The sequence below is a fragment of the Phragmites australis genome, chromosome 4 (assembly GCF_958298935.1).
Source record: "Phragmites australis chromosome 4, lpPhrAust1.1, whole genome shotgun sequence".
NCBI lineage: Eukaryota > Viridiplantae > Streptophyta > Magnoliopsida > Poales > Poaceae > Phragmites > Phragmites australis.
The window spans coordinates 20,355,250-20,382,810 of NC_084924.1; the positions used below are offsets into that span (position 1 = coordinate 20,355,250).

At 42.2% G+C, this 27,561-nt stretch overlaps 1 protein-coding gene across 1 annotated transcript; it reads left to right on the top strand.

Moving 5' to 3' along the window:
• Nucleotides 1–27,182, top strand: LOC133914662 (secretory carrier-associated membrane protein 4-like). Its single transcript, XM_062357717.1, has 8 exons — nucleotides 1–128; nucleotides 513–622; nucleotides 24,504–24,592; nucleotides 26,352–26,414; nucleotides 26,546–26,576; nucleotides 26,655–26,777; nucleotides 26,883–26,945; nucleotides 27,058–27,182. Exons 1-8 carry the CDS (start codon nucleotides 1–3, stop codon nucleotides 27,180–27,182), a joined length of 732 nt encoding a protein of 243 aa, XP_062213701.1.
• The last annotated feature ends 379 nt before the right edge of the window (nucleotides 27,183–27,561 follow it).

A 27,561-nucleotide genomic window follows, 5' to 3' on the forward strand; every position in this document is an offset into this window, starting at 1 on the left:
ATGCCGCAGCAACCAGAGAAGAAGCGGGGTCAACGGAAGAAGGGGGAGGCGGAGAAGAAGACTCTACCACCGAAGAAGGCAATACTTATGGTTGAGCGGCCGTCCAGGGAGAGGAACACAATCGAGAGGTACGTGGAGCTCACCCCGCGCGTTACACTCATCAAGAAGTTCCCCGCTATTCTCTAGGTGAGAAATTCTCCTCTCCTTGCTCGCTCATGCGCATTTCGCCCTGATTTGTTGTTTTTGGATACGATTATTAGTTTTGAGCATTCAAAATCTATGATTTTTGTGTGGGCAAATGAGGTACAATGCTAAAAATAGCTATTCTAGGATGGTTGAACACCCCTTTTCCATTCTTCTTCCTGCTTCATATTGGAAAGTTTGTTCATTTGTTCATGTTAGCTAATCCTTTGTTACATTCTGTTGGTGTAAAGAAAGAATAGTGTGGTCCCCTCGCGGGTGGACCCACGCCGGTAAGATATCAGCAGGTGTTGTATGCCACATTTGTCCAGAACCATGACCACCCCGCGCGATCAGCCAACGACCGCGCGACCAGCCAGTGACCACGCAACTAGGCTCTCCGACCAAGCTCCGCATCCAGTCTTCTCTGGTCACGAGACAGGTATGTGTCTAAACAGTCTAATCATAATAAATATTTTTTCACTCGAGTATTTCCCTTCCCCATGTCCTCTTTCTGGTCGACCAAGGCATGGTCGGCGCAGAGCTGTCGTGTCCCGTTCCGTAGCATTAAATGCTACGGGATGGCCTAATAGGCGCGTTAGGAGGTCTTTTGCAGGTGCGCAGGCAGCGCGTGGGGACAGGGATGAGGTTGGCAGTGGAGCGATGGGACAAGCTCTATAGCGCCGTAGAGAAAATGGGATACATCTGCTTTAGTAATGATGGCCTTAGGTGGGAAGCTCTAGCTAGGCCTGGGTCTATGTCGTGACTTACGTGTAAATCCTCTCTTCCTCTGATATATAAAGGGAGGAGTACTAGGCTTGTAAAGGGGATTCAGCCCGAGGAGAAGTCTAGGCAGGAACACCATTCTGTAACTAACTTAGACCACAAGAAAAGAATACAGAGGATGTACGGCTATTACCCTAAGGAGGGCCAGAATCTGGATAATCCTTGATGTCCTTGAGTCACACAGACAATGTAACACCCTGATTTCAAATTTTGCAATTCTTTAAAATTTTCCTAGATTTAATTTGAGTTTAAACAAATAGCATAGGATAAAACCTAATTTCTAAATGTTAAATTCAAATTTGAATTAGGATTATTATTTGTTTGAATGCATTCATGTTAGAGTTAGGCATTTAGGTTTTTGTTTGTCTTATTTGAATTGTTTGCTTGAGAATAGATTTAGCAATGTTTAGAAAAGAATAGAAAATAGAATTGGAATAAAGAAATGAAAAAGAAAAGATTAAACTCCCTCTTGGGCCGCCCTTCCTCCTTCGGCCCACTCTTCCATGCCGGCCCATTCCTTTCCCCGCCTCACGCCGCTCGCCCTGGGCCGCGCCGCGCTCCCGAGCCGGCCCAGCCAGCCGCACGCGCCCGCGCTTGCCCGCGAACACTCCTTCTGCCGTGCCGCCTTCGCTTGAGTAACTGCCATGTGGGTCCCGCGGGTCAGGACCATCTCCTACCTCCGGACGGAGTCCGAACCGAGCACGAGACCGCAGCGCCGCCGCCTTCTTCCTTGTCATCCGCCTATAAATACCACCCGACGCCCCTCCGTCCCATCTCGCCAAAAGCCTTTGCCTCCTGTGCTCTTTTTCGCTGAATCACCGAGAGCCTGCCGCCGCCGCCATTAGAGTCGACCGAGCTCGCCAACTCGCTATTTTTGTTGTGCTTTGCCGCCGACTAGCCGCCCAGAAGCTCCTCCATCGACCTCCGAACCCACCGGTACCTTTTTCTTCGCTTCCCGGCCGCCGGAGACCCCTTCTCGACGAGCTTCCGTGCGTTGCCACCTTCCTCACTGCCGCTGGACTTCTCCCGTGTCGCGCCACCCGAGATAAGACCTCAGTCGGAATCCCCTTACCCTCCTGAAGCTTATCTGCCGCTCGCCGTCGAGGACCGACGCCGGCAACGAGGTCTGCGCCGATCTCCGGCGAGATCGCCGCCGTGATCCCCTCGGCTCAACCGTGTTCATCCTCTCAGCAGCCCCTCCCTCTCTGAGCCGTCCGATCTAGTCCGAACGGCCGAGATTAGATCGCACCTATACCTCTTCAGTAGCCAGTAGCGAGTTGCCACGTGTCGCCTCTTTAATCTAGTCAGCGCGTGTGCCACATCGGCTGCCACCTCACTTTGCCATATCAGCCTATCTGCATGTGTGTCGTCCTTGTCACCATGCCATATCAGCCATATGCCCAGTCATCTACCCAGTCAGCAATTCAAGCTTTTCCAGTACAAAGATAATTCCAAAGAATTCCAGAAAATAGCTCTTTTGCAATTAGACCCTTGAACTTTTCTGTAATTACCTAAAAGCCCCTCTATTTTTACAAATAGGTCCCTCTATTTTTACAAACTTTTCCATAATTACAAATAGGTCCCTCTATTTTTATAAAAAAAAGTCCCTATACTTTTCCATAATTACAATTAAGTCATTTTCTTAATTAAAATAAACCCTAATTTTGTTTTTAGCATAATTTTCTTGCGCCGATAGATTCGTTTCTCCGAGCTCTATCTTTCTAGATAGGTTTTGTCTTGTTGTTTCTCTAGTTTGTGCTCTGTTCTTAGTATGTTTTGTTTGTGTGCTTTGCCAGTTATTGTGCGATTAATCGTCAACGCCCCGGATCAGTTTGAAGAACATCAAGACCAGGAGCAAGAATACACTGAGCAGCAGCAAGGAGAAGGCAAGTGTTCTTGATCATATTGAACCTATATTTTTAAATATTTTGTTTTACAAAATTGCATGCAGTGTCAATATGATGGGTAGTCACCTATGTTAGGGTTTTCCCTAGATTTTCCCTTATCATCCCTTGGAACCTAGATGGTTTGTGGTTAGGTGTCCTTTGTGGGTAGATTGCTTAGCCATGCTTTTGGGATGTTGAGAAGTGTCATAATCTTGACTAATGAACATATACAACAATAGTCGTTAATGTGTTAATGGTCTAGCAACATGGAATCTTAGGCCTTGAGCAAAGTGGTTTTGTTGGTTGTCATGGTTATAATGTTGGTTTAGTGTTTGCTCAAGTAACCTAAGTAAGGACTGGTTCGTGGAGCGACAACCCGAGAAGTTTCGTACAAACACGAGACTGATATGGGAAGGCTTAGCCGATTAATTAGGGTTCTTCCAGTGTTGTGTGGGCTAGAAGGGAGGTGTGGATGAGAGAAGGTAATTCTCAGAAACCACATGGCACAAGAGGGGGCTTCTAGGTGGTAGCACCTAGCAGTGAAACCTGTAGTGTTGGTGACACATACTGGGAGGATTCTTTGTAAAGGCTTCGTAGTGATCTCCTGGAAACACACCACTGGCGTGTGTATAGTGCTTGGCCGGCATTGCAACATGGAGACTTTAGTCATCTGCTTGCAGGTGATGAAATCACGACTCGTGGGAAAGTTGTACAACCTCTGCAGAGTGTAAAACTGTTATAACAGCCGTGCTCACGGATATGAGAGACTTGGATCCTCACATGTTTAGTTGGTGGTGGAATGGTTATGAGTTTGGTTATGGTTCTGGTACAGGGAATACTGGATGGTTATAGTTTTGGTTATAGTACAGGGAGTACTAGACGGTTATGGTGTGCAAGGTGGGGAGCCTTGTATGCTGGTATTGGACTGTATGGGTTACATTCACTTAATAACTGTCTAATTCTTTTGAGTCCAAATATGTTTTCTTTACTTGCATTTATGCAAAAATACCATGTGATAGCCTATTCTTGTTGAAAGCCTGCATATCATTATTTTCCCACACTTGCTGAGTACTCCATGTGCTCACCCTTACTATCTCCCACAATACATATGCTGCTCAGTGGAAGACTTTCAAGACTTTCAAGATGATGACCTGGTGATCTAGGAGTGTGTCTTCCAGTCGGTGCCTGTGGAGTGCTTGGTCGCCAATGCTTTCGTTCCGCTGCCATCGTTTAATAGTAATAGATTGGTTAGTAGAGTTGTTTAGGTGAAGACTTTGTGTAAGAGTTTAACGATTGTAAGTTAAAGTATTGCTTTTGTTACTTCACCTGTGACGTCCTTATGTGTGTTGAACATCCTGGGCACACATAAGCTGAATCTGGTTTTGGCCGTTAAAACCAGGTGTGACAGACAAGCAGATTTAGTAGGCACTCCCCGAACAAAGATCATGCACCCACTGTCCGATACACCTCAGAATCACTATCAGGGATTTACCCTTGACACTTTCTATGTTGTAGGGCTCTTGAATGAAGTTGGAGGCCATCCCCAATGCCTCGTTTTAGTCTTCGTTTGGTAATTGGATTAATTAGGAGTGATTATATTTTTCTGTGTTTGGCTAAAAGCATGCGAATTGCACACTTGAATGCGAGAGATTTCTTGGGGTTTGCTCTTCGATTTGGGGATTGGACTATGATGTTGTGGTGTATGTGATTTGGGGATTGGGTTGTGATTGCTCTTCGATTTGGGATTGCTAGGGTTTGCAAGTGGATGGAGCGGCAGCTGATGGGAGTGGCTCGAGCAAGCGGAGGAGTGAATGTACTTAAAGCTGCCTAGAGGGGGGTGAATAGGCATTTCTGAAAATTAAAACTTAACAGCAGATTAAACAGATGTCCGATACTTCGATGAAGGTCAGATACTCCGGTCTGTCCGGAGTATCCGGTCTAGTCCGGAATATTCAGGCTATACAGGATTTCAAAAACAAATGGATCTCAGCAAGTTTACTTGAGTCTAAAAGATACCACTAGTTCTACTAAGAGTAAAATGCTTAAACAACAATAGCTAGCAGTAAGATTCTCACAAGTACTAGAATTTGGGAAAAATCCCAAAACTACAACAATTAGTAAAACTTACACAAATAAGGAGACACGAATTTATCCCGGAGTTCGGCCACCTCACAAAGAAGTGCCTACGTCTCCGTTGAGGAGCTCACAGAGAGCCAGGTCTTTTCTAACCCTATCCTCTCCTAGCGATCATAAAGATCAAGCTAGGTTTTCTTATTCAAGTCGATGGCGATTACAAACTTCCCGTGGCACTCCACAATGGTTAGGTACTCTACGGGCGATACCTTGCCGTCTAGGAGCACGAGGCTCCAAGAGAAAAGATCACGAATGTGTGCTTCATGACGAACTCAATGCTCAAGAACTCAATTTCACTTCCAAACACAATCTCTCACATTTGGCGCAAAACTAAGCACTAGAGATGTTTGGAGGGCTCTTGAATGCTCTTAGGAAGCTTTTTCAAAGTGGAGCTCAGTAGCAACAGCAAGCAATAAATGCTAGGGGGTGTGAGGGTATATATAACTAACCCTCAAAAACTAGCCGTTACTATTCTGACTCACCTACCCTGGAATATCCGGTGAACACCGGAGTCTCCGGCCTGAAATCCAAAACGGGCTCAGAATGGTGTCAGAACTAGCCATTATGGTTCTGTTGACTACCTGGAGTATCCGGTGAACACCGAAGTCTCCGGGTAGGACTTAGTCACCACGAAGAAACAGTCCGGAGACTCGCCGGACTCTCTGGGCTCTCCAGGTACCGGAGTATCCGGTGAACACCGGAGACTCCAGTCATTTAAATTAAATGCTAACCGAGAATCTCTGGCAGAGTCTCTCTCAGAGACTTCGGCCAAAACTTCATCTACCCGGAGTATCCGGTGAACACCGGAGACTCCGGTTTTTTAAAATTGAAGGCTTAACCGAGGCTCTCTATTGGAGACTTTCTCGGAGACTCTGGCCCAAAATTCACCAACTACCAGAGTATCCGGTGAACACAGGAGACTCTGGACAACTAAAAATAAATCGAAAACGAGACTCTCTGGCGAAGTCTCTCCCGGAGACTCCAGCCTAAAACACTGAGTACCGGAATATCCGGTGAACACTGGATACTCCGGACTCAGGACATTCTTCCTATTTTTCCCGGTGTCCGTAGGTGAATGTATCTGTCAACTATTGGTTCTAATAGGTTACTTTGAGCATTGAGACACCATCAAAGCTAACAATTGCATGCCTCTTGATAGTACAGCTATCCTAGACTCAATTTCAAAGACAAAACAAATTAAACCCTATTGAGGACTACAAACCACTTCTCTTTTCTTTTCAAGGGACGTCAACATCGTTTGTCATCACAAATGAGACTAAAAACTATTCATAGCTTCAATAAACATATTAGTCCCTTAATCATTTTTCATCAATAAGCCAAAACCCACTTAGGGGGCCTAGATGCACTTTCAATCTCTCCCTTTTTGGTGATTGATGACAACATGATTAAAGCTTACAAGAGATAGCTGAATTAAAAAGATTTTGAATTCTAGAATATATTGCGAGCTCCCCCTAAATGTGTGCATTGATTGAGGATTTGAATTTAGCTCAAATGCACATATTTATAAGAAAATTTTGCAACAGCTCTGACGGGATTGTAGGCCTGATCTTCCGATAGGTAGCGATAAGTTGGTAGGTGGAGAACTCGACGTTGATGATCCAAAGGCTTCGACCCGAATAGATCGTCTCCCTTGCAATCACTACACCACAGCTCCGTTGGTTATCAACCGTGTCGCGCGGTTGACCTCGCCAAGAAGGCTCAATCCCTGCAAGCGTACCGAGAACACAAGCAAGAACGTAGAAGATGCAATCTGAAATATTGCGAATAGAATTCAAGCACTCGAAGTCGGGGTTCCACAAACACTTGCGGTGGCCTAGTCGGTCTGAAACAAAAGCGAAAATCTCACAATCTGTATGTAGATCAATATCTAAGCAAAACCCAACCCCAATTGGGGTGGCGGCTATTGTATATAAGAGACTAGGGTCGGCCAAAGACCCCTAGACGCGTCCCTAATGGACTCCAACACGTTACACGGCCCAACGGCCCAAAAGATGATGGCGCAGCACCCTGACAGATTCTGGACGTCCACTTGTTTCGACGATTCCTGTTGACTCATAAAGAATTTTGATATGGGACTAGTCCCATTGGAAAGCCTATCTCCTTATCTTTACAACCATGTGTAGAAAGTCGAAAACGGAGTCCGTATACGTCCTGGGCGACGATTTTAGTGCAGTATGTTCCTGGACTCCGAAACGGACTCAAACTTGATTGGATCTCCACCTTGACTTGGGCGCCCTTGCTGGTCTTCTCCCGTGTTCCTAAGTAACAAAACATCATAATTATTCAGTAGCATCCCATCCTTATCAAAATATAAAGGAACACTAAGGAACGAGCTCATCTCATGATTTAGTTGACGTGCATGAGCTCGTGTCAATGGACCTATTGTTGGAGGAATACTCGGTGTGTGTGTATCCGAAAGAGTGATGTCCTCATCATCCTCCCCCTCTTGAATTGGAGTCGTCCTCGACACAGTGTCATCTTCTTCTCCCAAGTAAGGCTTCAAATCTGAAATGTTAAATGTGGGATTAACCCCATAATCTGCAGGCAACTCAAGCTTATATGCATTATTATTGATCTTTTCCACAATTTTAAAAGGACCATCAGCTCGAGGCAGCAATTTAGACTTTCTCAAATCAGGAAACCTATCTTTGCGCAAATGTAACCATACAAGGTCACCAATTACAAAAGTAATATGTTTCCGACCTTGGCTACCATAAGTTCTATACTTCTCATTCATCTTTTCAATATTTTCCTTAGTCAACTCATGCATTTTCAGAATCAAATCAGCATGTATCTTAGCATCAAGATTCAATTTCTCGGATGTTGGTAAAGGAAATAAATCAATAGGGGCACGGGGATTAAAATCATACACTACCTGAAACGGACTTACCTTGGTGGTGGAGTGAACTGATCTGTTGTAAGCGAACTCAATATGGGGTACACACAATTCCCACATCCTCAAATTTTTCTTCAAAATAGCCCGCAAAATGGTGGATAATGTGCGGTTCACAACCTCCGTTTGTCCGTCGGTTTGAGGGTGACATGTCGTCGAAAACAGCAGCTTTGTCCCAAGTTTATTCCAAAGTGACCTCCAAAAGTGGCTCAAAAATTTAGCATCATGATCCAAAATAATGGTGTTAGGCACTCCATGCAAGTGAATGATTTCCCTGAAAAACAAATCAGCTATGTGTGTAGCATCATCGCTCTTGTGACAAGGTATAAAATGTGCCATTTTTGACAAATGATCCACAACGACAAATATACTATCCCTCCCCCTCTTGGTCCTAGGCAATCCTAAAAAAAATCCATAGAAATATCCTCCCAAGGCACACTAGGAACAGGAAGAGGCATACAAAGTCTATGTGAGTTCAAGCGAGACTTAGCTTTATTGCAAGTAGTGCAGCGTGCCACGTAGCGCTCGACGTCGTGCCTCATCTTAGGCCAAAAGAAGTGAGCAACCAGTACATCCTCGGTCTTCTTCACTCCAAAATGTCCCATCAAACCACCTCCATGCGCTTCCTGCAAGAACAATAGGTGAATAGAGCTAGCTGGGATGCATAGCCTGTTAGCACAGTATAGCAATCCATCATTCAGCACATATTTATTCCAAGCTCTTCCTTATTTACAATGTTCAAAAGCATCTTTAAAGTCCAAATAAGTAGCATATAATCCTTTAATTGTTTCTAACCCAAAAATCTTATGATCGAGTTGGGACAGCATGGTATAACGTCTAGATAACGCATCTGCAATGACATTGTCTTTACCTTTCTTGTGTTTAATGATATAAGGAAATGACTCTATAAATTCAACCCATTTAACATGAAGTTTGTTCAGTTTGGCTTGGCTTCTAATATGTTTCAAAGCTTCATGATCAGAATGAATAATAAACTCCTTGGGCCAAAGATAATGTTGCCATGTTTCTAAAACTCGCACTAAAGCATACAACTCCTTATCATAAGTCGAATAATTCAGAGATGGCCCATTCAATTTCTCACTAAACTAAGCAACGGGTTTATCTCCTTGTAGTAGCACTCCTCCAATTCCAATGCCGCTAGCATCACATTCTAACTCAAAAGTCTTACCAAAGTCCGGAAGTTGGAGTAGAGGTGCATGCGTAAGCTTCTCTTTCAGCGTATTAAAAGCTTGTTCTTTGCTGGCCCCCATTGGAACGGAACGCCCTTCTTTGTCAACTCATTGAGTGGGGCAGCAATGGTGCTGTAATCTCTCACAAAACGCCGATAGAACCATGCAAGGCCATGAAAGCTTCTCACCTGTGTGATAGTCCCAGGGGTTGGCCAGCTCTTGATGGCTTCAATTTTAGCTTCATCCACTTCAATTCCCTGTGGAGTAACAACATAGCCAAGAAAAGCAACTCTATTCGTGCAAAAGGTGCACTTGTCAATGTTAGCAAACAAACGTGCCTCTCTCAAAGCAGTAAAAACAGCACGTAGATGATCAATGTGTTCTTCATGTGACTTGCTATAGATCAAAATATCATCAAAGTACACCACCACAAATCTTCCTATGAAAGCACGTAAAACCTCATTCATCAATCTCATGAAAGTGCTAGGTGCATTAGTTAAACCAAAAGGCATCACTAACGACTCATATAGACCGAACTTAGTTTTGAAAGCAGTTTTCCATTCATCTCCCAATTTAATTCTTATTTAGTGGTAACCACTACGTAAGTCAATCTTCGTGAAAATAATAGAACCACTCAACTCATCAAGCATGTCGTCTAGCCTAGGAATAGGGTGACGATACCTTATTGTGATATTATTAATGGCTCTACAATCAACACACATGCGCCATGTACCATCTTTCTTAGGAACCAAAAGAACAGGAACAGCACAAGGACTAAGGCTCTCTCGTACGTACCCACGGTCCAAAAGGTCTTAGACTTGTCGTTGAATTTCCTTAGTCTCCTCCGAATTGGTCCTATATACAGCGCGGTTTGGCAAAGTCGCTCCCGGGATCAAATCTATTTGGTGCACTATCCCTCTCAATGGTGGCAGCCCCGGGGGTATCTCAGCTGGAAAGACATCCTTATACTTCTACAAAAGGTTAGTGACAACAGCAGGCAAAGAGCTAGGTATATCATCAATTGAAAATAAAACCTCTTTGCATACCAAAGCATAACACAAAATATCATTATCTTGAATTTCAGCAAGGTCAGATTTAGTAGCAAGCATAACACCACCCTTTAACTTAATACCTTCGGACCTAGGTGTGTTCTTCTCTTTCTTAGGTGGGAAAACAGATTGAGCTACTTGCTGATTTTTAGATTCCAAAACATGTTCTTTCTTTTCTTTTTCAGCTAGCGCTTTATCACATTGCACAATTTCAACAGGTGTCAAAGGAAGCAAAGAGATTTTCTTTCCCTTGTGCATGAGAGAGTATTTATTACTTCTACCATGATGTGTAGCATCGGTATCAAATTCCCAAGGGCGGCCTAACAAAAGTGAACATGCTTGCATAGGCACTACATCAAAATCAGCATAGTCATGGTAGGAACTAATAGAAAAATGTACTCTCACAAATTATGTTACCTTAACTTTACCGCTGTTATTGAACCACTGAATGTAGTATGGATGAGGATGTGCACGTGTTGGCAAGGAAAGATTCTTCACAAGATCGGAGCTCAAGAGGTTGTTGCAACTCCCGCCATCAATTATGGTATGAACACGTGCATCTTTGACAATGAGGAATGTCTGGAATAGATTATGGCGTTGTAGCTGCTCTTCTTGCCCCATTTGAGAACTCAAAACTCGCTTCACAATAAAGGTGCGTGCTGCATAACTCTCCATGGCAGCGGTACCACTAATCTCCTCCCCTCACTATCCATGTCATGATCAGCTGCAAGATTAGCTTCAAATGCATATTCTTCCTCAACATCACTATGACTAACATATCCACCATCTGCTGTTGTAGAGTATGCTCGCTGGCTTGGGCAATCCTTCATGACGTGGCCAATACCTTGGCAGCGACGGCACACAATGCCCGTTGTACGACCCGTGGTAGCTGCACATGAAGAAGAGCTTGGTATTGGATCCTGCGAAACAGTAGATTTGCTCACCTCACGTGATGGTTGTGGTGCTCCTGCTGAACGCGCCCGAGTGTTGGAGGAGGGGGCAGTAGATCGTGTAGATGTAGAAAGGAATGTTGTTGCTTGTCCCGGTGGTACTCGTGAAGTAGATGTACTCCCAAAATTGTTCCGCAATTTCTGCACCTGTTGTCGACCCTGCAGTTCTTTTTCTGCCAAGATAGCAAAATGGAACAACCTATTGGTAGTATTGTAATCTTTATAATCAACAAGGTCCTGAATTTCACGTCTCAAACTGGAGTAAAAATGAATCATGGTATCCTCATCATCCTCTTGTATACTACAACGAAGCATAGCAATTTGAAGCTCTTGATAGTAATCATGCACAGATTTAGAACCTTGATTTAAGCACTGCAATTTTTTTTCAATTCACGTGTATAATCAGGAGGAATAAATCTATTGCGCATGGCACGCTTTAGTCTAGGCCATGATTCAGGTTCTAAGCCACTAGAAACTAAACCATTTCACCAAATAATACCATAATTCGTTAACTCACAAGTGGCTAGTCTAACTCTATGCATTTGAGGAACCATATGAGAACTATACTTTTGATCAACCGTCATCTCCCAATTCAAATAAGCATCAACATCATATGCACCATCAAAAGGAGGCATTGAAAACTTAATCTTAGAATAAGAATCATCGTGACCGTTGCGATTAACATTATTACCTCCGTTACCTTGACGACGTTGTTGTTGGTCACGACGTAATTGTTCAGCACGAGGACGTTGCTCAGCACGCGCATCTTGCCCAACAAAAACCTCACCATCTTCTTGGCCACCATTATTAGTATCATCATCATGTGAATGTTCATCATCATGTGGTGGCTGTCGCAACTCAAGGTCGTTGACTCGCGTGACGAGGTTAGCAATGCTTGTTCTAATGTCTTTCAATAGTCTAGTATGATCCTGCAAGGCTTTGTTGAGTTCTTCCTTGGACACACAATCCTTAAAATCCGACGGAGATCCATCACCTGACATGGTTAGTAGAAAACAAAGGACAACACAATATTATCCCTATCAACTACTAGGTGGTGGAAGGTGGAATCACACACACTCAAGCGTCTTACCACGCTCTTACAAATGTTCTTACCAATGCAGCAAGGAGGAACAACCGGTGACAAGTCTGGAAGCGTGGGATGATTGCAAGAGTGAACCTGTTTGGATCAAAGGAGGTGGAGCTTGGAAAGGCACAATATGGTAGCAAGGATTAGCAAGAACTGTAATCAGATGAGCAAAGCTAAATAAGTGTCCAAAGTATGAATCACAGTTGCTGGTCTATCACGTATCCCTAGTCCTAGCACAATAGCTGAAACAAAGCTAAATAGGATGAACAGAGAAAGATACAGCAAACAGCACAATTATCTGGGTGTTCTCTATGTGCTCCTCTTTTTTGTCTTTAGCACTAGTAGGAATCACGAATTTTTTTTTCGTATTTTTCTGATTTTTTTTTGAACTAGGAGCACACAAGAAACAACCACAGAAATTTTCAGCTCAAATGGATGCAAGATGTGGCCTATAGAAAATCAAGCATGTTCTCTGAAAGCGTGCGGAAACTTCGTGGCTCGAATACTCAGTCTTCCGAGCCGAATTTGGGAAAAACTTTTTTGGCGGAACCCAACAAAGTGGAGAGCGACGGATGTAACTTTTTCTGTAGATGTTCGTGAAAATTTTTTTTGCCTGATTCCGAGTCCGTATGAGAAAGTTATGGCCGTTTTACTGAACCCCTGTCGAGTTAAGGTTTTTTTTTCAAAGCACCTCTTGCAGAAATTGGCCTCTTTAAGGTATGGCAAGCAATAGGAGCGCGAGATGAATAAGGAGAGCAGTGGTGGCAGGGCAATTGATACAAGACGGCTTGCGACCTATCTAGGGTTGGCGGGGCGGAAAGTAACACAAGGCGGCTCGCGGTGGCAAATCGAATAATGTGGTGGCTCGACTTGTTGGTGGGGATGGTGACGATGGGATAGCGGCGTGATCAAAATAGCATGGAGCGCTGACTAAAGACCAAGAACATGACTCTAAAACCAGCAACAAGACTCGACCACGGATACAAACTCAACAACGCGCAACTGAAAACAAAAATTGCAAAGGCACAAAGGGTTCTAGGGCAGCGGAAATTGACGGAATTTTTTTGGCTTTTTTCTGGACTCTAGGTAATGAAAAATAGACTAATCTAAAGGGGAAAATGAAATTACCTAACGGGCAACCTGAAAATCTGATACCAGTTGACCGAATTGTAGGCTTGATCTTCCGATAAGTAGCGATAAGTCGGTAGGTGGAGAACTCGACGTTGATGATCCAAAGGCTTTGACTCAAACAGATCGTCTCCCTTGCAATCACTACACCACAGCTCCGTTGGTTATCAACCGTGTCACGCGGTTGACCTCGCCAAGAAGGCTCAATCCCTGCAGGCGTATCGAGAACACAAGCAAGAACGTAGAAGATGCAATCTGAAATATTGCGAATAGAATTCAAGCACTCGAAGTCGGGGTTCCACAAACACTTGCGGCGGCCTAGTCGGTCCGGAACAAGAGCAAAAATCTCACAATCTGTGTGTAGATCAATATCTAAGCAAAACCCAACCCTAATTGGGGTGGCGGCTACTGTATATAAGAGACTAGGGTCGGTCAAGGACCCCTGGGCGCGTCCCTAATGGACTCCAACACGTTACACGGCCCAAAAGATGGTGGTGCAGCAGCCTGATAGATTCTGGATGTCCATTTGTTTCGACAATTCCTGTTGACTCATAAAGAATTTGGATATGGGACCAGTCCCATTGGAAAGCCTATCTCCTTAGCTTTCCAACCATGTGTAGAACGTCAAAAATGGAGTCCGTATGTGTCTTGGGCGATGATTTTAGCGCAGTACGGAATACTCGGTGTGTGTGTATCCGAAAGAGTGATGTCCTCATCAAGCTCCCCCTATATCTTAGGATCTGTGGGATGCAAGATTGAGTATACAAAAGATATTCATGATACATATGACAAGATATATATCACTCAATCTAAGAATCATAACACGACAAACTAAACAAGCATCACACTAACATAAAATCTCTTACAAATTTTAAACATGCCACATAGTTCATCACAAACAATACATATGTCTTAATGTCCAACTACGATGAAAAGAAAAGATTACAAAGCTGGAAAAAAGAAACTGACATCTCTCCCCCTTTGGCATCAAGCACCAAAAAGAGGAGAGGGACTAATCATTGCTGTCCTCATAGATATCATCTCCGTCGTCGTCATCACCGCTTCCATCGTTGTCACCATTGTGAGAAGAGCTTGCTGCAGGGACGTCTTCAGCATCGGAGGAATCATCATCATGCTACGCTTGGGAGCTCTCAGCAGCTGCTTGGGCTTCCTCATACCAAGCCCAAGGATTCTCAAACTCAACGGGTGCACTTTCTGCTTCGTCTGAAGCAATGGGAGAGCAGGGTGGCTGAAGATTCATTGAAGCATACATGGCCTTTTAGCGCTTCTCCATCTTTCTTAGTCTGGCATTCTGCTCTTTAATCTGAGTGGCATTGTGAGTGCACATATTGAATATGGCCTTAAGAGCACTCTTGATAAAAGATGATCCTTGTGGTGGAGCACATCTTGAAGCAATCTTTCTAGTGCTCGGGGGAACACGAGGTGGAGATGGCGATGGAGAGGGAGCTTTAATGTTCGGAGGCCTCATACGATATGGCTCATGTTTGATCTCTTTCACAAATGTCTTGTTGTATACTCTCTCAATGATGGACATGATATACGGAGCGTATCCACAGCTCTTGACAGGTGATTTGGAAGTAAAGACTATCTCTTCCCAAAGAAAGTATGCAATGCTGAATGGTGCATGGTCATTGGACATTGCAGCGAGAAGATTTCTCGAAATACTTTGCACCATGGTTGCATCTCCGCTCTTGGGTGTCAAAGTGAGCCGAAAAAGAGAGTTCAAACATCTATAGAAAGGCCTCATACCAGTAAGTTTTCCAAACTCAACCCTTCCATGATTGAGATACATCAAACCCAACTCTTCCAAAGTGAGTTGATGCTCATTATGAATCTGATCTTTGTGAGTATCACGAGTATCAAACCGAAAGTGGTGAGCAGAAGCTCTAAAACTCACTTTATACTGCTCTCCCTCTATCATTCAGTGCATGAAAGGGTTTTCTGCTCCATCAACCAGACTGTGGCATAGAATTGTGCTATTACTTCTTCACACCAATCATATTTAAATGCCATGATGTTCTTCACCTTTTTGTGCTCGCAGGCAGCTATGATCTCATTGAACATAGAATCATTCTTTTGTGCCATATAATCCCAATCTATCCACTGTATGTGAGTTATGGGCTTCTTCTTGGTGAGAATGACTATCTCGTAGAAATCCGATTGGAAGTCAGTCCAAAAGCAATAATCAATGGCATTCTTCTCATACTCAAAAGGATTTACATGCCTCTCAGAATTTACCTTCGAAGCATGCTTCATGTAGTTGATTGTTTCCTTGGGGTTTCAAATGGTGAAGTTGTTTTGATGGGTCTGTGAAGCTTCAGAGGGCCTATCACATTATCCTCTTCTTGCTCCTCTTCATGCTCTTCTTCAAAATCATCAGGAGACCCAGAGTTACTTCCCATGGCAATACCTTTGCCTCTCTCTTCTCGAGAAGGCAAGCTTCCTCTTCCTCTTCCCGCTGTCACAGGAGCTGATCCCCTTCCTCTTCCACTTTCTCGACCTCTGCCAACTTGACTCTTTGTTTTGCCTAGACCAACACTTGTTCTTTGAGATCCTTCATCAATAGTTCCTTCTTCAAGACGAATGCCACGTCCGGTGGCTTGAGGTGACTTCACTTTCTTCACCACTTTCCGAACTCACTCACCGCTTGCATGCCCGCTACCACTATCCTCTGATTGTGCCAAAGCACTTTGCTCTTGTGAACGAATATCACTCCTTTGCTTCTTCTTTCTCTCGAAGGTGTGGCCTTGCACATATCTATCTCCCGCCATATTGAGATTCCTGAGATACATGAGAGAGATGGATTTAAGATATGGCAAGATTTGCATGAAGAATGGGATGTTCCAGAAAATCTATTAGAGGCCGGAGTATCCGGTGAACACTGGATACTCCGGAGAGCCGGAAGCAAACCCAAAACCCGGGATTCAGCCAACAAAAGATGAAACTGTTGGAGCAATAAGTTCTAAGATGGATATTGAGTAAGTCTACTAGAGGAAATTGATTCTAGAGAAAGGCATTGAGAGATCGGGAGATTTTTCAAAAAAGTACCTTTTTAGGGCAAAATACTCCGAAGAATTGAAGAATAGAGAAGTCCGGAGATTCTGACCTTGGATTTGAGAGAGAAACAATGAGAGATGATGAAAATCGCCGGAGGGGATTGCTTGAGAGGAGAGAGATTGAAAGGAGAAGTATGTGGAGGGGAGAAGTAACTTTCGGGTAGGATAGGGATACAAAGTCTGGAGAGCTTGGAGACTCCGGTATAGACCGGAGACTCCAGACCTGACACTTTACCGGACATTCTGAGTTCTAGAGTTTGGACAAAATTCAGCGAATACGTGAACAGTATCAGGTACCGGATACTCCGGTGAAGACCGAACATTCTGGCACTTGGAACTGTGACAGAATTGAGAATTTGCTGAGATTCGAGGAGGAATTTTTTGGGAGATGAATAGTTGGACATATAAGACTATTTTAGCACTTGTGATCAGCCAACAAGCATCATTACATAACTATGATCACAAGTAGCAAATTATGATCAAAAGAGCAATGAATCAAATATTTTGAAAAATAGAACACAAAATGCAATTTTTGCAAACTCCTAGCTATGAAAGCTATAACACTATAACAATCAAATGTATGCAACAGTTCAAGCCACGTTGCGAGAATCTAGGATATTTAATTCACTTCTCAACTGGCAAAACCTTTGCTTGTCTAATGGCTTAGTGAGGATATCGGCTAGTTATCTTTCGGTTCTCACATGGCGAATGTCGATATCCCCTTTTGTTGCATGGTCTCTCAAGAAATGATGTCTAATATCTTTGTGCTTGGTTCTTGAGTGTTGCACGAGGTTGTTGGCTATTTTGAAGGCACTCTCAGTATCACACAAAAGTAGAATTTTGGTCATGTTGTGGCCATAATCTTTCAAGGTTTGCCTCATCCATAGGAGTTGAGCACAACAAGCTCCCGCAGCAACATATTCGGCTTCGGCGGTGGATAGGGCTACGGAATTTTGTTTCTTTGAAGACCAAGACACCAAGGACCTACCCAAGAATTGGCAAGTCCCCGAGGTACTCTTTCTATCTACTTTGCAACCGGCATAATCGGAATCCAAATAGACGATAAGGTCAAAGGATGACCCTTTAGGATACCATAAGCCAAGGTAAGGTGTATGAACTAAATATCAAAGAATCCTCTTAACGGCCACTAAATGACACTCTATTGGAGCAGCTTAAAATTTTGCACACATGCACACACTAAGCATGATATCGAGCCTAGATGCACAAAGATAAAGTAAAGAATCTATCATGGAGCGATATACCTTTTGATCCACGCTTTTGCCGTCTTCATTGAGATCGAGATGACCATTGGCTTGCATGGGTGTCTTGATGGGTTTGGCATTCTCCATGTCAAACTTCTTGAGCATGTCTTTGATATATTTTGTTTGACAAATAAAAGTTCCTTCCTTGAGTTGTTTGATTTGAAATCCAAGAAAGAACTTCAATTCTCCCATCATTGACATCTCAAACCTTTTTGTCATAATTCTACTAAAATTTTTACAAAATTGTTGATTAGTAGAACCAAATATAATGTCATCGACATATATTTGGCAAACAAATAAATCATCATCAACATTTTTAGTAAAAATAGTAGAATTGGCTTTGCCTATTTCAAAGCCCTTTTTAACAAGAAAATCCATAAGGCATTCATACCATGCTTTTGGTGCTTGCTTTAGCCCATAGAGCGTCTTATGGAGTTTCAAAACCGGGTGGTTGCTCCACATATACCAATTCAGAAATTGGTCCATTAAGAAATGCACTCTTCACATCTATTTGGTATAGCTTGGAATCATGGTGAGTAGCATAAGCTAATAATATACGAATTGACTCAAGCCTAGCTATGGGAGTATAAGTCTCACCAAAATCCAAACCTTCAATTTGTGTGAAGCCTTGAGCAACCAACCTTACCTTGTTCCTTGTTAATATCCCATTCTCGTCTTGTTTGTTGCAGAAGACCATTTTGTGCCAATTACATTTTATGTTTCGGTCTTTCCACTAAGGACTAGACTTCATTCATTTTGAAGTTGTTTAACTCCTCTTGCATGTTCATCACCCAATCCGGATCTTCAAGAGCTTCTTCTACCTTCAAAGGCTCCAAAGAGGAAACGAAAGAGTAATATTCATAAAAATTTGTAATTCTTGAGCGAGTAGTTACCCCTTTTTATATATCACCAAGTATGTTGTCCACCGGGTGATCTCTTTGGATGCTTTGATGAACACGTGGGTGTGGCACTTGAGATTGATGTTGAATGTCTTCCACTTCATAATCTAAGAATTTATTTGAGTCATCATAGGCTTGATTTTGGTCTTGAGGTTGATTTTCACCTTGATCTTGGAATGATGTTGATGGCTTCACTTGCATTGATGAAGATGGTTGATCTTGATTATTTTGAGTCACTTGTATCTTTTGTGGTTCTAGAGGCTTGATTTCACCAATTGTCATCTTCTTGATTGCTTCGCTTGGAATTTCTTCATCACCTAGCACATTAGGATTAACTTGCTCCACTTGGGAGCCGTTAGATTCATCAAATGTCACATCTCTCGCGATTTCAACACAACCGGTGATTTTGTTGAAAACACAATAGGCGTAGGCATTTGATCCATAACCAAGCATAAAGCCTTCATCTACTTTTGGAGCAAATTTAGAACTCTTTGCTTTCTTATTCAAAATAAAGCATTTGCTACCAAAGACTTTAAAGTAAGAAACGTTCGGTTTGTTACCAGTTAGGAGCTCATATGCGGTCTTGTTCAAGATCTTGTGGAGATACAACCGGTTGATGGCATGGCATGCGGTGTTGATTGCTTCCACCCAAAATTGATCTAATACTCTGTATTCATCAAGCATTGTTCTTGCCAACTCAATTAGAGTCCTATTCTTCCTCTAGACAACTCCATTTTGTTAAGGGGAGTAGGTTGCCGAGAATTCGTACTTGATCCCTTCTTCATTAAGAAACTCTTCAACTTGTATGTTCTTGAACTCGCTTCCATTGTCGCTTCTCACCCTTTTGATCTTCACTTCAAACTCATTTGGGCTCTTCTTACAAATTTTTTGAATATGCCTTGTGTTTCACTTTTGTTATGCAAAAAGAATACCCAAGTGAAACGAGAATAGTCATCAACAATAACCAAATCATATTTGTTACCGCCAATACTTATGTAGGCAATCGGCACAAATAAGTCCATGTGGAGAAGCTTTAATGGCTTTGTAGTTGTCATCACATTCTTGGCTGGATGAGGTGCTCCGACTTGTTTTCCCACAAGCACTACAAATTCTATTTTTCTCAAAAGAATTTGTTAGTCCTAGGATGTGCTTACCCTTTTGAAGTTTAGACAAATTCCTCATGCCAACATGAGCTAGTCGGCGATGCCATAGCCAACCCATGCTAGACTTAGCAATCAAGCAAGTTTTAGGCTTCACTTCATCCGTTGAAAAATCAACAAGATAAAGTTTACCTTTTAACTTACCAGTGAAAGCTATTGAGGCATCTTCCCTTCTAGAGATGATCACACCCTCATTAGTAAAAAGACAATTATAACCCATTTCACATAATTGTGACACGGATAACAAATTATAATTAAGAGACTTGACTATCAAAATATTTGAAATAGAGTGATCATTGGAAATGGCAATTTTACCTAAGCCTATTACCTCTCCTTTTCCATCATCGCTAAAGACGATGTTTTCATGAGGTCCTCCATCTTGTTCAAAATATGAAAACATACTCTTTTCTCCGGTCATGTGATTTGTACATCCACTCTCAATGACCCAACTTGATCCACCGGAGGAGTATGCCTACAAAACAAAGTTATGCCTTTATTTTAGGTACCCAAATTTGTTTGGGTCCTTTGGCGTTAGTCACAAGAACCTTTGGTACCCACACATTCCTTTTGACAACTCTATCTTTTGTGCGGGGAGCAACATAAAGAGAAACCACTTTACCACAGTGGTTTCTCTTGAGCATATAAGAGGCATAAAATGTGGATTGAGGAGCATAGGCCTTTGGTTATTTTGCTTGAGCCGTGTGACCATCTTGCTTTCCTCCCTTGATGAACTTGAGGCATTCCACTCCATTCATCATCACACGACCATTTGGCTTGCTTGTGTATTGGTTAAATCCAAGCCCACTCTTTTGTTTGTTGTCCTTGGCTTGAATGGTCTTGTAGAGTGCATCTTTTGATTTATAGGTTTTGATGCACCCATACTTGACCAAGGTATTTAGCCTCTCATTTTCTTTTTGTAATGTTTGCAAAGATTCAACATTAGTGGTACAAGCATTTATATCAATATTGAAACAACGAGAGCACACATTGCTACTGGAGGCACTAGATAGCAAGTTTGCTTCATTAGAGTTGGATGAGCTACTCTTAAGGGTATCAATTTGCATTTCAAGAGTTTTATAATCTTTATCCAAACATGATAATTTCTCTTGAAGCTTAGAATTGTTACTCTTAAGACTAGCAATTGAGGAATTGGCCAAATCACAATAATTTGATAATTTTTCAATTTTCTCCTTCTCTTTACCAAGGAGCTCCTCAAGTTCAAGGTTTATCTCCTTTTCAAGGATGAGCAAGTCCTCTTGTCTCTCAAGGGTCTCCTCATGACTATCTATTGTATCCATTAGTTCTTTTATCTTAGCCATGATATTTTTATTTAAGCCCTTAAACAAGCTATCACAATCACTATCATACTCACTATCACTATCTAGGAGCTTGGATTGATATTTTACCTTGCGGTCTTTAGCCATGAAGCACTTGGGGGAGTCATCATCATCATCACTCATTAAGAGTGATTTTCTTGGTGTAGACTCGCAGATGGCAATAGTGGCAACTCCTTCATCATCGGAGTCGAAGTTAGAATTTGAATCCCACTCCTCTCCAATGTGTGCTTGACCCAAATATTTCTTCTTGTGGGTCTTGTATTTGTCCTTCTTGAATGACTTGCTCTTATTGTCTTCCTTGTCTTTTCCCTTCTTCTTGTTGGGACAATCGGCTATGAAATCAACAATTTCTCCACATTCATAGCATGCCCTCCTAGATGTTCTTTTCTTGGGCATGTCTCTCTTGTATTTGGAGCAGCCACCCTTCCTCATAAATTTCTTGAATCTTTTCACAAAGAAGGCCATCTCATCATCTTCAGAGCTTTCTTCCTCACTTGTACTTGATTCTTGAATTTGTTTGCTTTTGCTTGCCTGGAATGCAACCTCCTTGTTCTTGGAGGTTGAGGTTTTCTTGGCATAAATCTTCACTTCATTGGCTTCTTCTTCCATGAGCTCATGGGCAAGTATCCTCCCGAGCACATCGCTCGGTGTGAGCCTTTTGTAGTCTCCTCTCTCTCGGAGAAGTGTCACCAAAGTGGGATTTCTAGAAGTAAAAGCTCTAAGCAATCTTTTCACCACTTTGTGATCATCATTGTCTTCACTCCCAAGCCCTCTTAGCTTGTTTACAAGCATCATCATCCGGTCATACATGGCTTGGGGAGTTTCATGGTCTTCCATGACAAATCTTCCTAGCTTGCCCTCTAGTAGCTCTATCTTGGACCCTCTCACGCTTGTAGTGCCTTCGTATGCAACTTGGAGAGTGTCCCAAATTTGCTTAGCCTCTTCTAGTCCATCTACTTTGTTCAACTCCTCCAGACTCAAGGCACTAAACAAGATACTTGTAACTTGAGCATTGTGGTGCATATTTTGCTCTTCATTTGAGGTAAGCTCTTGATCTTTATCCGGCAAGTCAAAACCTGTGCAAACAATCTTCCAAATACTTGGATGAAGAGATACTAAATGCATTTTCATTTTGTGCCTCGAAGCGGTATAATGTGTACAATCAAAGAATGGTGCACGCCCGGATGGCACGGAGATGTAATTGCTCGAAGAATTTAAACGATCATAATTGAAAGGAATTTCACTTCCCTTTCCCTTACCATTACCATCACCATTTTTCGATGGATCATCTTTTGGACCCCTCGGGCTTCTGGATGTTGACATATCGATTTCCTCCAAGCGGTGAAGCCTTGGAGGAGGTTGGGCTCTGATACCAATTGAATGTACTTAAAGTTACCTAGAGGGGGGTGAATAGGCGTTTCTGAAAATTAAAACTTAACAGCGGATTAAACAGATGCCGGATACTCTGGTGAAGGTCGGATACTCCGGTCTGTCCGGAGTATCCGGTCTAGTCTGAAATATCCAGGCTATACAGGATTTCGAAAACAAATGAATCTAAGCAAGTTTACTTGAGCGTAAGAGATACCACTAGTTTTACTAAGAGTAAATTGCTTAAACAACAATATCAAACAGTAAGATTCTCACAAGTACTAAAATTTGGGAAAAATCCCAAAACTACAACAATTAGTAAAACCTGCACAAATGAGGAGACACGAATTAATCCCAGAGTCCGGCCACCTCACAAAAAAGTACCTACGTCTCTATTGAGGAGCTCATAAAGAGCCGGGTCTTTTCCAACCCTATCCTCTCCTAGCGACCACAAAGATCAAGCTAGGTTTTCTTACTCAAGTCGATGGCGATTACAAACTTCCCGTGGCACTCCACAATAGTTGGGTGCTCTACAGGTGACGCCTTGCCGTCTAGGAGCACGAGGCTCCAAGAGAAAAGATCACGAATGTATGCTTGATGACGAACTCAATGTTCAACAACTCAATTTCACTTCGAAACACAATCTCTCAAATTTGGTGCAAAACAAAGCACTAGAGATATTTGGAGGGCTCTTGAATGCTCTTAGGAAGCTTTTTCAAATGCTAGGGGGGTGTGGGGGTACATATAGCTAACTCTCAAAAACTAGCCGTTACTGTTCTAACTCACCTACCCTGGAGTATCCGGTGAACACCAGAGTCTCCAGCTTGAAATCCAAAACGGGCTCAGAACAGTGTCAGAACTAGCCGTTACGGTTCTGTTGACTGCCCGGAGTATCCGGTGAACACTGGAGTCTCCACGTAGGACTTAGTCACCACGAAGAAATAATCCGGAGACTCACCAGACTCTCCGGCCTCTCCAGGTACTGGAGTATCCCGTAATGCTAACTGAGATTCTCTGGCGGAGTCTCTCTCGAAGACTCTGGCCAAAACTTCATCTACCCGGAGTATCCAGTGAACACCGGAGACTCCGGTTTTTTTAAAATTGAAGGCTTAACCGAGGCTCTTTGCTGGAGACTTTCTCGGAGACTCCGGTCCAAAATTCACTAACTACCGGAGTATCCGGTGAACACCAGAGACTCCGAACAATTAAAAATAAATCGGAAACAAGACTCTCTGGCGGAGTCTCTCTCGGAGACTCCGGCCTAAAACACTGAGTACCGGAATATCCGGTGAACACCAGAGACTCCGGACTCAGGACATTCTGCCTATTTTTCCCAGTGTCTTAGGTTACTTTGAGCATTGAGACACCATAAAAGCTAATAATTGTATCCCTCTTCATAGTACGGCTATCCTAGACTCAATTTTAAAGATAAAACAAATTAAATCCGATTGAGTACTACAAACCGCTTCTCTTTTCTTTTCGAGGGATGTCAACATCGTGTGTCTTCACAAATAAGACTAAAACCTGTTCATAGCTTCAATAAACATATTAGTCCCTTAATCGTTTTGTCATCAATAAACCAAAACCCACTTATGTGGCCTAGATGCACTTTCAAGGAGGTTGACGGAGGAGTGGGCGTGGCGACGGTGCGTGCCGGTGGTACTGGCAGCTGAGCCGATTCGAAATCAAGCCGCCTCGTTTATTTTTTTTGGCTCTGGAACCTTTTTCAGTGCCGGTTGGAGGCATGAACCGGCACTAAAAAAAAATTCAGTACTGATTCTAGACTCGGCACTGATAGTCAGTGACTACCAGTGCCAAGTAAAGAGTTTCGGTTGAAAAACCGGTACTGAAGCTGTTTTTCAACCGATACTCTTATGCCATTTTTGTAGTAGTGGCAAATCATGATCGCCAAAGATTACTTCATAACTTACACATAGTTGTCAAATCACCAAAATTAACATTAACAAATCATAATTGTAAGATCCACATTTCAAAGTAATTTGTTGTGCACTGACATTATTTATGTGCATTTCGTAGTCTTTGCTCTAGCTATTATTTTGTGTGCAATGATCTGATAATATCTTTGTATTCATGTAGCATCCACGCCCAACTCCATTCCCCCTGAACCAGTTGGTTTCTACAATGACATTGGTGCATCTGTAGATATCCTTCTTGATACAAAAAAGGTTGTTAGACTGCTTGCTTTATTTGTATTAAAATTTTCAATCATTTTTCTGTATTTAGCTGTATTTGTTGGTTTTTTACTATCTTTCAATCATTCTGCAAAAAAATTCGACCTTATATGTTCCACCTGTCGTATAATTCCATATTTCCATTTCAGGGTAACTAAGGAGTAGTTTGATATCCTTCTTTTCACCTAATCTATTGTTAATTTGTTGTACTTGTCCTAGAGAATCATTGACACAGTATGTACAAGTGCAGTAGTGGAAGAAAATATTAATAAGTTCCCAAATTAATTCTGCAAAGTATATGTAGGAATTTAACTGTAAAATGTGAACTAAGAATCTAATATTCTAAATAATTTATATTGTGAATGTATCATCAATGAAAAAAAGAATTTGAAGGTTTATAAAAGGTTAAACTTAGGCTCATGCACTGGGTCTAGGATTAGAACATTATATATCACAAAACTTCATGAACCAGCCATAATGTTAAAAAATTTGAGCAAAGTGAGGGAAAAAATTGTAGTGGTTAATGTCTTTTGAATGCCCAAGGTTATAGGTTAATTTACATGCACTACTAAAAAACATCTTCAGTACCGGCCTAAAAGGGGTTTCACTACTGGTTTTGGAGTCGGCAGTGGACAACAGGCAGTGATAGTCACCGATTAACACTGCCGGTCCGAGGACATTCGGACCGACAGTCACTGCCGGCTGAATTGGATGCCGAATCGATCTTTTTAGGATGAAAAAATTGAAAAAAAATATATATTATTTGCACCCAAGGAACCCCCACGCCAGCACCGTCACAAGTCACGCGATTTTTCGAACGAAATACACGTGCATGCGGTTCATCGCACTCAAACTCAGAACCTCTCAACTCGTGCGATACATCCTTACCATCCCACCACAGAAGTACTAGTGATACCATTAGCATATGCAATCCTTTAGACATGTTTTGTCTGAATTTCAAACGATTATTTGGATATCTAAATGACATCAAATGAAAAAGATTTCAAATATAAAGTTGTAGATCTCGTCGAGGGCTACAATTTTGATATAAAATTTATCCCGACGCATGAAAAAGTTATGATTTTTTTAAAGTAAGCTGTCATCCATTATCATTGTCAGCTAGTATCACTGCCGGCTCATGGCTAAAGCCGGTAGTGAAACCTTGGCTATCATTGCCAGCTCTAGCCACCAATCGGTAGTGATAGTTAAGGTTTCACTGCTGGCTCATAACACAAATCAATAGTAATACTAGCCGGCAGTGATAGTGGATGACAGTAATACTATCACTGCCGGCTAGTAACACTACTGGCTCGTGGCTAGAGCCGGTAGTGAAACCTTGGCTATTGCTGCCAGCTTTAGCTACCAACTGGTAGTGATAGTCAAGGTTTTACTAGCGGTTCATAACATAAATCGGAAGTGATACTGTGACTGTCGGCTTGTGGTTAGAGCTGGCAGTGATAGTTGATTTTCACTGCCGATTCTTTTCAAATGGCCTTTTAATACCAGTTCATAATATGAACCGGTAGTGATATTCTATCACTGTCGGCTTGTAAGAAATCGGTAGTGATGAACCGGCATATAAGCCTATTTTTGTGGTAGTGATGAAGGCTAGTTTACTATATAAGAATTTTCAATGCAGGCCATAGGGGAGGGGCTAGTATTGGAGTCTTCCTTTTACCATGGCAGCTCCTCTATCTTTCTTTCTTTTAATATGAGTATCCAGTCCTTTTATGAGCTTGTCTACAAAATCCAGGACCTAAAGAAAAAGGAGAAAGAACTTTTGGCTAAAGAGGCCGAGATAAACAGGAGAGAACAGGTACATACAAGTTAAATCAAGTCTATGATGTGCCTTCTTTTTCTTAACTATGCAATTAATTTTACACATAGCTGTGAAGTTATTTATTCAATTCGCTATATTTGCGGTTGACATTGTGTTCTTTTCTTTAGGAAATAAAAAGAAGGAAAGTTCTTGCAAGAGGTAAACTACTCCTGCATGTACCATTTACCCCATGAAATGTCTCGTAATTTTTTATCCTCACCCATCTTGTATGCACAGCTGGAGTTTTTATAGAGCCAAAAAATTGGCCACCATTCTTCCCCATCATCCATGTTGACATCTCAAACGATATACCTGTGCACTTGCAGAGAATTCAGTATGTTGCTTTTGCATCATTCCTAGGTACGAAGCCAGTAAATGCACCAATTACTTACAGAATCACTCTATAAGGACTATCGGTTTTCAAAAGTATTGCCTTTGACTAATATTTGCGCATTTCTCATGCAGGGTTGGTCATATGTCTCTTCTGGAACATCATATGTACAATTGCTGCTTGGATTGCAGGGGCAAGTATGTTGAGAGAAATTTAATTCATTTGCAATTAGCTTTATTACTAATAATCATATGATTTTAATAAATTATTTTATGTTATTTAGTTAGATTAAATGCTTCTTCCATGCAGATCCTAGGATCCGGTTTTTGGCCATCATATACTTCATTACTGGATGCCCAGGTGCCAACTATTTATGGTACCGACCTCGTTATCGTGCTATGAGGTACTATAATCGTGCTGATCCTCTAAATTAATTTTACAACTAGTAATCACTATTTAAAAAACTATTTTTAGAGACAGTTGATAACTCATTTTTACGGACGTTTAACATATCCGCCTGTGATCAAATGCCTGTGAAAATAGACGATTTTTACAGGCGTTAAAGAGCCACCTATGAAAATCTATTACCAGAGACGGTTCGCTTAAGGAACCGCTTGTGAAAATCGGTTTCTACAGGCGGTTCCGTTCCACCTATAAAAATCAGTTTTTACAGACGGTTCCTTAAGAGGACCGCCTATAATAATTAGTCCCCGAATCGATATTTTTATTCGAAAAAAGCAAAATATTTTTAACCGACCATGCACCCCCACGGTCACGACGTCACAAGTCACGCGATTTTTTGCGTGTGTGCGA

Excerpts from the sequence above, each read along its gene's own strand:
- LOC133914662 (XM_062357717.1), top strand. The coding sequence starts at position 1 with ATGCCGCAGCAACCAGAGAAGAAGCGGGGTCAACGGAAGAAGGGGGAG. Across the intron at positions 129-512 it reads GAGAGGAACACAATCGAGAG|AACCATGACCACCCCGCGCG; the intron begins GTACGTGGAGCT and ends ACATTTGTCCAG. Across the intron at positions 26,946-27,057 it reads TGCTTGGATTGCAGGGGCAA|ATCCTAGGATCCGGTTTTTG; the intron begins GTATGTTGAGAG and ends TCTTCCATGCAG.